Genomic DNA, 15,325 nt, shown 5'->3' on the forward strand with positions numbered 1-15,325 from the left:
CAACCCTCGGTGTTGCTCCCGCGCCTCGCTCAGCCAGCGAGCGGGAACCAGTCTGTATGTGGGATCCAAACCCTCGGCGGGAGCGCCGCCACGCTCCCCAAGCAGCGCACTATAGCAGTGCGCCACCGGGCCGGCCCTGGAGAGATCTCATTTTAAAGGTGGGAAACTGAAAGCATCTAAATTTCCTGCCCAAATGTCAGTTAATGGCAAAATTTGACTGTAACAGGAAATTTTACTCTGGTTTAGTACTTTTCACAAAAGCCCCAATCCTTGAGTTCAGTAAAAAGTAGTTAGCATGCCATTTAAGAAAAAAATAGAAATGGATATAAAAAATTTGAATCTGTTCTCTTTAAATAAGAGGCTAAACCAAACATTAGTTCGGCCCTTCTCGACCCCAACCCCCAAACTGGGGTGATGGTGGTGAAAAAATACTCATTGATTGATTCTAAGGAAACTAAATTTTCTTCTGAGTTAATAAAAGTAATTTAAGCAAACAACAAAAAGGTACAGAACAATCAGGACAAATCTGTAACAAATAATACTACAGGCCTGGCTGGTTAAGCTTAGAGCATGGTACTGAATAGTAAGTACTACAGAGAAATAAAATTAGGGGTGTGAAGAACTGGGGTGGTTCACTATTTACCTTTCTATAGACAGTAGGGCAGGTAAAATCCCATAACAATGTTGTCTTAAAACCAACCTACACCAACATGCAGCTCAAGAAAAAAGTCACTCTTTGGGGAGAAAAAAAGAACTGTCATTGAGTTTAAATAACAAATGTGTCCTGTTTTTTTAAAAATGAAGATGTTTTGTAATTTAAAAAGTAGATAAAAAAAGTGGCAAGAGCAATTATTAATGTACAATTAATCAACCAAAAAAATTAAGCTGGAAGTAGATGCATGAGCTGCTTTAACAGATACATGTGAATGACAAAAGGAACAAAGATTAGTTCTTCCAATATTCCAGGTGTCTTGGTATATATTATGTGACACTCATTTAAAGGAAAGAAGTTATTCCTAACTTGTACATATATTCAGAAGTCTTTATTTTGAAAAAAATTCTTCCAACAATATTTCACAATGAACAAGAACTTAACCAAATTTATTTACCAATGTATCTCAGAAGTGAATACTGCAATCAGCATGTAAGTTTTCATCCAATACCTAAAACCATTTCCTGCACTAAAATCAGTTTTCAAAAATCTTGGCATATTAACATTTTCCAAACATTCTGCTGACTAGATGGGCTTCTTACTCTCTTTTCAACCTCCCAATAAGTTCTCCTGTTTCCTACTCCCGGCCTTAAAGTACTTTCCTTTTTTTATTTTTTTTTTCCTTTTTGTCTTTTTTTACTGACCGGCAACGGGATCGCAACCCTCGGTGTTGCGCCTGCACCGCGCTCAGCCAGTGAGCGGGAACCGGTCTCCACATGGGATCCGAACCCTCGGCAGGAGTGCTGCCGTGCTCTCAAGCGGCGCACTCTCCAGTGCGCCACTGGGCCAGCCCTTAAAGTACTTTCATAAGCTATTAGGGCAAGTACTCCTCATTAAAAAACAAACTTTTCCAAGAAGCAAATTCTTTACTTGACTAATGGTAAATACATTAAGAAATTTCTGAACTCTAATCTGCGACCAATCAGAACTTTCAGAGTTATCACTCCACTAAAGCAAAGGAAGCTAATTTTGAAGGAATAATGAATAAACGTGTGCTTGTGCCAAGAGATTCTGCCATAGTTAATCTGTATTTTCTTTTTTTAAAATAAGGTATATTCTAAGTAAATAGAGATGAAATACCAACAAAATTGTCTCTTACCACACTTTTATTTTTATTTTTATGCAGGGTGGGAGGGGGAGGCAGCTGGATGGTCCAGGGATCCGAACCTTTGACACTGGTGTTATCAGCACCATGCTCTAACCCCTACCACAATTTTAGAAACTCCAATTGTCATGGGTAAGAAAAATGGAAAAATTAAGGTGGAAAAAGATGCGAATTTGCACAGTCTTTCAATGAATTAACTGAATGCCTTCATGTAATGGTTCAATTTAAAAGCATAGAATTTTTCTTGTTTTTTGGCACTGGCCAGTAAGGGGATCTGAACCCTTACCTCAAATATGTTAATATAGTGAGAACTTGATGGATTATTTTTCTTCTTCCTTAAACAGAATTTCTTAACTAGAAGCACAAGATCATACTTAAACAGCTGGTGAGCCTCAAAATAAATGACATCTATTTTATTGAAAGTTTACAGTCACACAGGTTCAAGAGTAATCTTAACATATGCATAAGGATATTCTCATTGTAATGATTTTAATAGAAAAATCTATACACAAATGTTCTCCCAAAGAGACATCCATATAATGGAGTCCTGAAGCCATTAAAATAATGACTTAGAGCTGGGTGTGGTGATATGGAAAGACAACCAAGTTTAACAAAAACAACCAAGTTACAAAATTGTACATTTAAAATAAGGGAGGACACTAGAGGCGTGTGTGTGTGTGTGTGTGTGTGTGTGTATATATATGTATATATGGAGAGAGAGATAGAGAGAAAATAAATGATAACATTTCTGAAATACTAAACAAAAATACAAGAAATTATATTCCTTTGGGGTGTGGTAATAAAGTCACAGAGGAAGACATACTTCTTTACTTTTATATCCTTTGCATAACTGCATGATTTTTAAAAATCATAAGCATATATTATTTTATAGCACACAAAAAAACTTAAAAGTCTTTAAAAAACCTGATTGTACCCAAAGCATTCAATGAAACATTGACTATAAGATTAGTTTACAATCCCTTGCTGCCTTTAATTTCAAAGGAAACGTTGAGAATTTAGAATTCAAATCTTATTCTCACTGCTTAAACTATAAATTAGATAACATCTACTTCAGATTTCAGAGAACCAATCAAAAAACTAATCAATGTGCATTTTAATCACCAATTAAAATATTTTTATCCATATTACTTTTTCTCTCTACAAAAGCCTGAATCACAACATTCTATTTTCATTAAACCACATAGCCCTTTGTGTTGGACAAGCACAGATTTCAAAAATACTTTTAAATATACATTGAATTCTTATCCATTGGCATAAAATAAGCAAAAAAGACAGAGATTATCAGGTATACATTCTTAGACACATAGCCCTTTGTGTTGGACAAGCACAGATTTCAAAAATACTTTTAAATATACATTGAATGCTTATCCATTGGCATAAAATAAGCAAAAAAGACAGAGATTATCAGGTATACATTCTTAGCAAAAGTCTTCACTAGAAAACACCATCATAAATTCAAATATTACATGACTGACTCCAAAATCAGAATAAGAGGTGACCCAAGAAAAGCCACTCCCGACTTTTACCATCTATTCAGGATGTGCCAACTCAAAGGCCTTGAAAGGCATTTGAATGTTTGAGGCTAAGAAATTCGGAGTGGTAGCATAGTGGCCACCTTAAGAGGGCATGTCCTACTGTGGTGACCAAGCAAAATAGAACTACAGACAGAATTCAGAGTGTAAGCCATGAATGTGCAATCCCTACACTAGCGCAATAACCAGACTTTTTAAAACCAGGTTTCACAATGCTTGGGTCTTTCCAGATTAAATACCTCAGTACCTGGAATACGTCTAGAAATGAACTAGTGTCCAAATGCTTGCTGAATAAATCAACAATATAAAATAAAAGGCTCTTCAAGCAATGAATACAATCATCAAATGACCAATAAATTTAATGAATGAGTTGTAGAATTATATGTCAGTGCTGTGCTGGAGCTAGCTTGTAAAGGCTTGGGAGAGCAGCTGATGTGTGTCTCTTTCAAACTGCATTTAACGACATCAGAATGGTAGGTAAAATCAGCCATGGTGAGAGTATTTATACCACAAATATCAGTAAACACTACAAAACAGGGCCCTCTTTCTTAGGTGAGAGACAGTTTGTTAAACAAAAATACAACACTGATAACATCATGGTCATATACTCATTTGTTCAAATACAACCACATAAAAAGTTTAATTAATGACATCATGTTTAAAAATATACAAATAAGAATTTAACTAATGAGGATAAATTCAATACAGTATGTTAATTTAGTACGAATTTTAATGACATCTTTTAAAAAGTAAATTACAAAATTATACAGGGAATAAACTACATCAATAAAGGTGGAATGAACGCTTCACAAAATTGGAGTCATTACGGTACTTCAGATGTGTCTTCATTTTAAAACATTCTCCACTAATTATCCAATTAATTTACTTCTAAAGTTTAAATAAAACCCTATAGAATAAGCTGTATTGATCTCATCAAATTATGAAAGGAAATCAAATTAAATAATTATTTTAGATATATAGGATATAGAAAGTAACTTCCTTGAAATTTCAAAAGATTAAAAAAGAATTTACACATAAATGTGATAGTATTTTAATTCAACAATAAATTATTTGTTCCCCAGAGCAAAAGCTGTCACTAACTTAACTTCTCTATGCCGTTTCCTTCATCCTTAAAGCAAAGGTCCCCTTCAGGGATTGTATGAGATAGTACATGAAAAGCATTTAGCAGGTAACTGATAAATTGAGGGGGCTTAAAAAACCACACCACATAATACCACCACTGTTATTACTCTGGAATAGTTAAACAATGTTAAAAAGTTTGCAATTTCAACTGAAATTTCAGTTTTTCCCACCAAACAAACAAAAAACTTAGAAGTTCAGGGAGTAGTATGTTTACCCTACAAGTAAATACTGACCCAGAAACACAAATTTAAAGTGTAGTGGTTCTCAGTGTGTGGTCTGGGACCTTTGAAAGTCCCCAAGCCCCTATTGAAGGGCTATGCAAGGTCAAACTATTTTCACAATACTACTAAGGTGTTATACGCCTTTTTCACTCTGATTTCACAAATGCACAGTGGGGTTTTCTAGTGCTTACATGCTGAGTGATATGAAAAGAATCAATGTAAAAGCAGTAAGAGATCTCACTGCTTTTATTAAGCCAGACAATTAAAAAGGTGCAAAACATAGAACAATGTTCCTGCTCTCATTAGTTTATGTTTTGGAAAACAGTTATTTTTCATCAAAAATGTTACTTATTTTAACAGGTATGGAGTTTATTATTGTTATATTTAAATGAGTAAATACGTTTTTAAAATACCTCTATTAATTTTTAATACAGTAAAGGCTGACACAAGTTACATAAACAAAATCTCTTTGGGGAACTTCAATAATTTCTAAGAGTTATGGTGTAAAATGTCAGAACTGTTGGTACAAGCAGCCAGTTTACCCTCTCCATTTGGCCAATTTACAAGAACTGTAACAAAGAGTGTATGTGCTAAGGGGCAGGAGTACCTTACAGATGAAGTGTTGATATGCTTTTCTAAATTTACAGAAGGTATTATTTTAAGAAAGAAAATAATAACCTAACCTCTATTTTCACAAAAATAGAGAATAAAATACTCTCTATTTCAAAAAATAAGAATAAAATATACCTTTAAACTATATCAATAAAGTATGCCACCCTAAAAGAAAAGACAAATTTCTTTCCTCAATAAAGATAGAACAGGAAAGAAGATCTGATTCAACCAGTAAGCCAGGAAATTTGAAGGTCTCTAGCCTTGTCAACTTCGAAGAGGATTTTCTCCTTTTTAGTATTCAAGACAATTCTATGGTCCATATAAAGCTAGAAGCAAATACAAAATAAAATTCTAACAGAAGTTAATATTTTTTAACAATAAACAGTAAAGATCATGAGAAAATCCACATTAAGGCTGGATCTCTTCTTAAACTAAACATTTCAATTTTATAAGCTCTCATTTAAAGTCAGTCAATAAGAGTTACCATTTAATTACAAACTTCAAGATTTACCCAGAAAAAAATAGTCTTTGAAATTATTTCAATAACAATTGCTAATTTACTTCTTAGATGGAAAACCTGGTAGGTTATTTACATAATGGCCTACAGTTATATAACTCTGTACATACGAATTGATTAGGACCAGATACAACCTAAAACAGAAATTTAAAGAAATTTCTTAAGTTTTCCTTCCATGAAAAAAGAGGCTGAGGGAGTCCCCCAAAATGTAAAGACATTTCAAGTCCACACCAACACACACCTAGACCTGTGCAGCATTCATTCAATTCTAAGAGAAGAGGCACTCTGCTCAGAAAGGGGGCAGATTTTCTAGCCTCTTGGCTTATGAAAATTATTCAGATAAACCACACTTTCAGCTAAATGTGCAATGGACAGCAATGTTTTAACAAGTCAAACACTGCACAGATTTTTAAAATACTATGATTAACAACTCATGTAATCATCATTGCAAGAGGCATTCAACATGAATAAAATGTTAGAGGAAACTGATGTTCACCTCTTTTAATACCAAAGCTTTTAAAAAAATTTTAATTATTTTTAAGATAAACCTTTCCAAACATGTATTACACATTTGTGTATGCAATTTCACTTTTCCTTGATGACACAGTCATGATAATGAACAATTATCAGAAGATGATGAAAAACAGTGATGTCCTCTAGGTTGGGTTGACTGTCCCTACACTAAATGGTCGTGAACAGTATACACTCTTCATAGCTTTTCAGTCTCCTTCAAGTCATCACTTCTGAACTGCTAATATGCTACAGGCTAGGAAATAAAATAATCAAAATTATTAAAATATCACATAAAAACAAATGCATGAGCTCTAACATAGACTTTATGACTTAATGTGGGTTGCTCAGAGGCATTTTAAAAAAAACAATTCCAAGTTTCTTAGTTGTGTTCCGTTTGATGAGACAGCCAGATTACCTATGGATGAATGAGGCATTACTGTACATAAATATTTAAACAAGTTCATTTGAATATTAACAAAAAGATACAACTAAACTCAGCATCACTGCCTTTTTAAACAGAGTATTCCATAACTTTAAGGTAACATTGGGTTCCAGTTTCTATCCCCCCAAAAACAAACATAAACAATTGTCCTATAGATATCAGTTTGTCCAAAAAAAGAAAAACTGAGGTGCAATCATGTCACAGTTAATGCATGTCTGCTTCCAATACATTCAAGGACAATATCTTTTAAAAAAAAAAAAAACCAATAGTTAAAATAGGCCTTTGCAGTCTGAGAATTCATTAAAAATTTGTAAATACACATACATGCACATTCTTCATATATACAAATTTCACAAAATCAGGAAGTTGCAAAGAAATTAGAAGGATTACGGTGAATCTGACAAGCTACATTTAAATGCTTTACCACTGACATATTCTTGAATACAGCAGTTATAGTTTTAATAAATATTCTACATGGCCTTTTTATAAAAAGTTAGTCACTACAAGTCTTTAAGAATTCAAGATGTTCTCAATTCACTACTCATATTTAAGGCCACTTTGGTAAAGGCATTGCAGCAAGAACACAAAAACAATAGCATATTTTCTAATATTTATTTTTTTCACCTGCAAACTGTGGCAAAACATGATCAGCTTTATTATGCAGACAGGTATCCCTCTACATTTTTAAAGAATTTAGGCATGTATAAATAGAAGAGCTCTTTAGAAAGGAAAAATTCAAGAATGAATAAAACCTTCCAATTTTGACTTTGTAACCTTCCAGTAGCAATGGTTAAATTTAGGTCATTCATTCCAAGATATATGACAGCACCTTAAAAGTGGCTGATCTATTTTCCCAGTAACATTTCTCACATAACAATGTGTTAACGTTACAAATACTGATATGCACAAATAGCTAATTTCTAAGAAAAATATGTACAGTACTGCAGCATAATGAATGTGGTATCTGCAATAACTTAATATTAGCCAATTTTTAATATACATGATACCGCTACCTCTTTCTGCCAGTTCACAGGTTAAAAGTTACTGGAGCCCTCTGTTTTGCACATATTACCTGGTGTTTAATACACAATGCAGGCTTTTTAAAGACTTCTCTTGTGTTTAAAGCTAAAATCAGTGAAACAAGACAACAGTGCAAGAGGCGGAGAGATGTAATGTGACCAAATAAAAGTTCCGTTCCAGTAAAGTGTCTATATAAGGCTATAAGAAAGGATTGGTTGATGAGCTTCCTGTCGGAAATTGTCCTGTCGGTGCACCAGTCTAAAGGAAAACATAAGACAAAATAAACAGATGAATAAAAGTGGTCTCTATGCAAAATATAAAAACAATAAATTTTATTTAAGTAAATCTAAAAAAAAAAGCACTGTGATTCAAATGAAATCTCTCACTGTAAGATCCCTTTTCATACTCTTCACTAAATTCTGTTTTGACAAAAAAGCAGACAAGTTTCACATTATAAAACAGCTTATTTACTGTCAAGCTTTCATTTGCAATCAATTTTTTTTTAAAGGTCAGAAAAGGATCATGCACAGGGCCGGCCCGGTGGCGCACTGGATAGGTGCGCCGCTTGGGAAGCACAGCGGCGCTCCCGCCCGAGGGTTCGGATCCCACATACGGACCGGTTCCCGCTCACTGGCTGAGCGAGGCGCGGGAGCAGCACCGAGGATTGCAATCCCGTTGCCGGTCCCCGGTCCGGTACAGGGGCAACACTGAGGGTTGCGATCCGTTGCCGGACACGGAAAAAGACAAAAGACAAAAAAAAAAAAAAGAAAAGGATCATGCACAATGGCTCTGCCTCAATTTGTATAATCTTATCAGCAGAACAACAAACGGCATCTAGTATTCACATCCAGCTCTTCCTAATTTGAAGATAAGATGCAACAATTTATAAAGTGTTTAAAATTGAATTTCACTCACCATAAAAGGATTACTAGATACTCCAGCAGCTGCAACTTGACCAAAAGGGGTTACCACTGGCTTTGTTTGTCCGAATGCTGCAAAACCGGCGCCTTGTTAAAACAGAACCATCTGTTATAACCTACACCTTTCAAGAGACAATTTGATGCTTATGGTGCCTCATAATAAGTTTCAGATAAATTCCTACCAAAGCAGCAGAAATAAAATATCAAGGTTAAATTGTCAGGTCTCATGCTCTTTCCAGAGACAAACTTCCTGTGGCATGTCTTAAAAGAGCTTTCACACAGCTCTTCAGAAATGGTTAATTCCGGGCCGGCCCGGTGGCGCACTGCTACAGTGGCGCTCCCGCCGAGGGTTCGGATCCCACATACAGACCGGTTCCCGCTCACTGGCTGAGCGAGGTGTGGGAGCAACACCGAGGGTTGCGATCCCATTGCCGGTCCCGGTCTGGTACAAGTGCAACACTGAGGGTTGCGATCCGTTGCCGGACACGAAAAAAGACAAAAAGGAAAAAAAAAAAAAAAAGAAATGGTTAATTCCAACTTGTCTCAGCTGTGTAAATCACTGACATTCAAAGGATTTAAATAATAGATAAGCTTACGACTATCTGGGAGGGGCTGTGTGTGGACAACACAATGGTTTCTATGTGAATGAACACCACTGTATTTCTTAGAAAATATTTTATCATTTATAGCTCTTCCATGGACTGTATTTCTGAATTCTGATCTAACCACTGACTTTAAAAAGAAAACATGTAATTGTAATTCAAGAATAATCTCCAAATCTATGGACTTCAAACTTTAACAAATGAGAGAAATGAGTAAAAAGAAATGGTTGAGTGAATTTTCTCATCTCTTCCTAAAAACAAATAACAAACTCCAACTGCAGTATAGTAGATTTACCTACTTAGAAAATTAGTCTACTTCTCACACACACACACAACACAAATATACATCCTTACATTAACAGGCACACGAGCAAGGTTTTTGTAATGAAAAAATTAAAACCACAACACTCTGGGTCTATAGTTTCCTTTTAAAGACAAGAGGCACATTAGAACACAAATGAATTAATAAGGAAAAGATACTGCAGGTTTTGAGAAACAAGGGGTATTCTTTAGATAGTCACTGATTTCTCCTAAATCTGTAATCCGCTCACAAAATCTTACAAAATCACTGTTTTCTGAGGCCCAAATCACCAAAAGCTTCTATTTTTGTGCAGCAAATACTCAGTAGATAATACTACTGCATTCTTTAGATACGTCTTTGTACCCAAACACATAACATTATGATACATAAAATATACCTAAAGTGGACTTAAAGTCAGCCAAATGTTAGATCTTACCATTGGGCTGTTGAGAAAAAGCTGTCTGTTGAGGGAAAGCTGCTTGGGCTGGAAAGGCAGGCTGCTGGAAGCTGCCACTAAAGCTGGTGGGAAGACTATAGGGAGCAGGAGTGCCGAACCCTGCAGGCATGCTCATGGACGCAGTGCCAAAGGTTGCCGCTGACAGGAGAAAAGTAGGGTTATAAACAAAAGGGTATTTTTGTTTCTCATACTTGATATTGTAGAATAAAACCATTTACCTTGAAAAATATTAAGATGTACATTAAAGGCATTTTAAATTCAAAAATTCTAATAAATTTAATGAGTCTTAAGTGTGATACAGTTTAACATAACCTATGAAATTTTGTTCTCCTGAAACCCAACAACCAGAATGAAATGACTAGAGCTGTCATTTAAAATTCCAAGGAAACTTCTCAAAGTAATTATAAGTTCAAGTCTAAAAAGTAATCTACTTTTTAAAGCCCATCATTATACAGTTCACACGTATTAGTATACATTTTTTAGTTTTGTTTTGCTTTATAGGGTAAAATAACAACCAATATTTTAACTTTAGCAACTGAAGTATCTGCTTTATTGTAATATATGTGTTCCTGAAAAACAATTTAAAAACCTCTGCAAAACAGTTCACTAAAAATAACACGATATAAGGACAAACAGGGTTAGAGGCAGCCCACTCAGGACCTATACAGCTTTGTAACTAGAGCCGAAAAAAAAAGATTCTACTAAAAACATTAGCACAATGAAAAGGACATGTAAAGTTCCTATAAAATCAATTCCAGAAGAAATACATAGACTCCTATCCTCTTTGGAAAGGTAAATGAAGACAGTTTTGGAAGAGGGTTGAAGAAAGGTTCGGACTGCTGAGCTATAAAAATTAGTGTAAAATGCACAAAGACTGGAAAAGAAGTGGAATAAGCATTCTTAGAAGAGATGAAGAATGCAGGGTAAATGGCATTGTGATCACTACTACTGTACTCCTCCACGGCTTGCCATGTCTAGCTGCTATTACTTGGTGGACAGAGCATTAACATGTTGAGGGAAATCTGTGTGTGAACCACTGCTATATATGTAGTATGCTGCCATCATTTTCCCATTTACTAATCACTTATGAACTAATTTACATTACATAGACCCATGTAGCAGGACAGTATGTTATTATTTACTGCTGTTAAATATTAAAAACAGAACCATCCAATTATATGTTCTAGGAAAGTCTCAGTGAAATAAGAGTCAACAATGTTGCTTTAAATACAGACTATTAGTAATTACATAAAATAATATTCTTAGCATGTTGCTATCAAAACTCTGAAAGAAAACACTGAATTTCTTGATTGTAAAAAATCTGCCAACTTGATCATTGATTTAAGACACAGAAATTAAATAACTGTATCAAAATGTCATATAAAATTATGTCTTACATTTAAAAAAGACCTGAAAAACAAGTTAAAGGTGTTGCCCAAAGTAATCCTCATAGTCCTAACAAAGCAATCCTGCCCAAAGAACCTAATTAGAATATCAATTTTTTTTTTTTTTTTTTTGTCTTTTTTGAGACCGGCCACACCGCGCTCAGCCAGTGAGCGCTGTGAGCACACCGGTCATCCCTATATAGGATCCGAACCCGCGGTGGGAGTGCTACTGTACTCCCAGCGCCGCACTCTCCCAAGTGCGCCACGGGCTCAGCCCTAGAATATCAAATTTTTAAAATTACTTTTTTATTATTAATGAGAAATGAAGGAAAAACAGGCCACTGTGAAGCAAGTGAATTAAAGAATAATAAGCACACTGCAAGGAAAAACAGGAGGGTTTCATGACAGACAACAATGCACTGACATAACTTTGACAAACTGCTTTAAGAAAGCACTAAAAAGCAAAACTTGGAAACGGTTAAGCAAAACCAAACTCCATGGAATAATGGGTTACATGGTTTGGTGTATCAAGAAGGTGTCACTCAAAGTACTATGAATTCAAACTCAAGAAAAAGAATCAAAGCAACTATTAACACTCTAGCGTGACCATGGAGGGAAGCAATAATGCTTTTCAGCATTAAAACATAAATCTCTACCAAACATTTTCATGTAACTTTAAATACAATGTAATCTCAATGCCACACATCCATGCCCACTCCATTTTAAAACATGGAAAAAACTTAATTCCACATGCAGGGACCCAGAGCACTAGCAGAAGCTTCCACAAGCAGGTAAACAAACTGCCACACAAATCTAGATATTAGTTGTGGCCACCTACCAAAATGAGCGTGAGGAAACACTTGAGAATGCATTGCTCCAGAAAGGCCTTACGGAAAGCCATAAAGAGACCAATGTCAATTAATTTATGGATAACTATTGCTAAAATAAAAGTAAATTTGTTTCATTAAAAACTTCTAGAATTAGAACTTTGGTAGCATAAAAATATGTAATAAAAACACATTCACAAAATGAGCCTTTTTATTTCAACCACATATTCATGACACTATAACATTTTTTACTATTCAAAATAAAGGGGAGATTAGAATAATAAACACCAAATGAAGAAACGCTAATGAAATCTATTTTTTAAAATAAACACAACTACATCCATAAAAAAGACTTCGTAGGCATCATGAGCTACACCCAAAAGTACTATTCATAGGATCGTCTAAAATTATCTAACATCTACATGTAGCATCTTAAACTTCAAGTTTTGGAGAAAGCACCTGAACAATAATGCTAGATGTTTTATTTACAACTCTGCACATTAAATAAAAATATATATATAAAGACAACTCAAGTGAACTAATTATTACAAGAGGAAAATACTAAATATAGTTCATCAGAAAGGTAAGCAACACACTTATAGCTTAAAATATAATGGCTGAAAAGACAGAAAAGAAAAATGCCATCTTGTGCAGATCTTACTCACCTGGCATGTTTGAGGACAAAGAGGTTACACATAAGTATATGTAATTAATAGAAAACAAAATTAGGTGTTAAATACTAGAACCTTTTCTTTGTTTTAGTGATCTAGAGTGGGATTATTTCTAAAATATATATCCATGCATTTTAAACTATAATACTTTTTAATATTAGCACAAATTTAGGGAACAGTGATTAAGATATTGTGCACTTCTGATACCAAGTCTCAGTTCTGTCACTTTCTAGCTGCATGATATTACTCAATGTCTACAAGCCTCAGTTTCCTCATCTGCAAATAGAGGCTGGAGGGACACGGGTAATAGTACCTACTTCTCAAAGCTGCTGTGAAAATTAAATGTAACAAATTAATTAAAGTGCTGTATAGTAAACAATTCAACAAATGTATTTTTCTTGCTAACTTAAAAAGATATTTTTTGGGCTGGCTAGTTAACTCAGCTGGTTAGAGTGTGGTGCTTATAACACCAAGATCCAGGGTTCAATACCTGTACCAGCCAGCAGCCAAGGAGGGGAAAAAAGTTTTTTTTAAATACTATGTTCTCATTCAACAAAAGCTTAATTGAGGAGGAAGGGTTATGTGATAAACAAGTTTGGTCACATTATATTTATTTCCATTCTTAGAGCACTGTAAAGGCTCTGAGATGTACTGCATTAATAATATTGGTTAGATTGTGTTTAGCCCAGCATTTCCCATATGTATTTAGTCATAGAACTCTTTTCCATGGAATACTGTTAAAAACATCTCAGGAGACATGTTCAACAAAATTCATTTTGGCAAAAACTGACCTTTAGTCAACAAACTAAATATTAACCAGTGTTATCTCAGTCTGTAAAAAAGATATCCTCACCCAAGCTCTAGTTCCAAAATGCTATAAAATTTTTTTAGACTTTTAAAAACAGCTTTATGAGATATAATTCACATACCATTTAAAGTATAGAATTCCATGGTTTTTAAATATATTCCCAGGGTTGTACAACCATCACAACAATCTAATTTTTGTCTCTATTTGCCTATTCTGGACATTTCATACAAATGGAACCATAAATATGTGGCCTTGTGTGACTAGCTTCTTTTACTTAGCATGTTTTCAAGGTTCGTTCATATTATAGCTTTAAATATATTCCCAGGGTTGTACAACCATCACAACAATCTAATTTTTGTCTCTATTTGCCGATTCTGGACATTTCATACAAATGGAACCATAAATATGTGGCCTTGTGTGACTAGCTTCTTAGCATGTTTTCAAGGTTCGTTCATATTATAGTATGTATCAGTACTTCATTATGTTTTATTATCAAACAAGATTTCATTGTAAGGCTATTTAATATATGGTTTCATCAGTTAGACATTTGGGTTATTTCCACTTTTTGGCTATTATGAATAATGCTGCTATGAACACTTGTGTTCAAGTTTTGTGTGGATGCATGTTTTCATTCCTCTTGGATTCCTAATAATGGAATTGCTAGGTCATATGGTAATTCTACTTTTAGGAACTGCCAAACTGTTTTCCAAAAGGGTCGCACCATTTTACATTCCTATAAACAATTTATCAGGTTTCTAATTTCTCCACATCCTCATTAATGCTTGTTGAGTGTCCTTTCTTTAAAAAAAATTACACCCATACTAGTAGGGGTAAAGTAGTATCTATCTCACGGTGGTTTTGATTTACATTTCCCTAATGACTAATGTTGAAGATCTTTTCTTGTGCTTATTTGCCATCTGTGTCTACACCTTCTCAGAGAAATGTTTATTTAAATCTTCTGCCCATTTTTTAATTAGGTTTTTTATTACTGAGTTGAAAGAGTTATTTACATATTCTGAATTCAAGTCCTTTGTCACATACATGATTTGCAAATGTTTTCTCCAAACTGATATAAAGTTTAATTTTTTTGTTGTGTTAATTTTTACAACTTTCCTGTCTCTTTTTTTATTACCGAATTGACAATTTTAACTTTGGCTGCTAAAAGTAACAACTGCAGATTATTAAATGTTAAGAGATACTCAAATTTTATGAGTAAATTGAAGATGAAAGAGTATAAGGTGAGTAAACAAAAATATGGCCTACATAGTCCAATGTAACTTTTTATTTACGATTTTTCTTCACCTAATCCCATTCCTTTTTTTGTATTGATTGTCATTTCCAGAGTATACTAGACAGGTGAGGTGGGCCTACTGAGTACTGGGATATAAACAAAGAAAAGTACATAATGCTGATTCGTGTATGTTTTATCAATATGAAAACTAAATTATAAATATGGAGGCAATTGTACTAGAATGGAAATAGCACTAGTTAAGTGGGTACTAATATCAGATTAGCC

General features: G+C 34.4%; 1 protein-coding gene across 1 annotated transcript in view; it reads right to left on the reverse strand.

Moving 5' to 3' along the window:
- Positions 1-3,711: 3,711 nt before the first annotated feature.
- AGFG1 (ArfGAP with FG repeats 1) overlaps positions 3,712-15,325 on the reverse strand; it is a 68,811-nt gene continuing 57,197 nt past the window's right edge. Inside the window, exons 10-12 of the mRNA XM_008567317.1 lie at positions 10,098-10,256; positions 8,754-8,845; positions 3,712-8,096 (exon numbers count right to left, since the gene is read on the reverse strand). Coding sequence (XP_008565539.1) covers positions 8,037-8,096; positions 8,754-8,845; positions 10,098-10,256 — 311 coding nt within the window. The 3' untranslated portion in view covers positions 3,712-8,036. The remainder of the gene's footprint in view (positions 8,097-8,753; positions 8,846-10,097; positions 10,257-15,325) is intronic.

The sequence above is a fragment of the Galeopterus variegatus genome, unplaced genomic scaffold (assembly GCF_000696425.1).
Source record: "Galeopterus variegatus unplaced genomic scaffold, G_variegatus-3.0.2 Scaffold310, whole genome shotgun sequence".
Classification (NCBI taxonomy): Eukaryota; Metazoa; Chordata; class Mammalia; order Dermoptera; family Cynocephalidae; genus Galeopterus; species Galeopterus variegatus.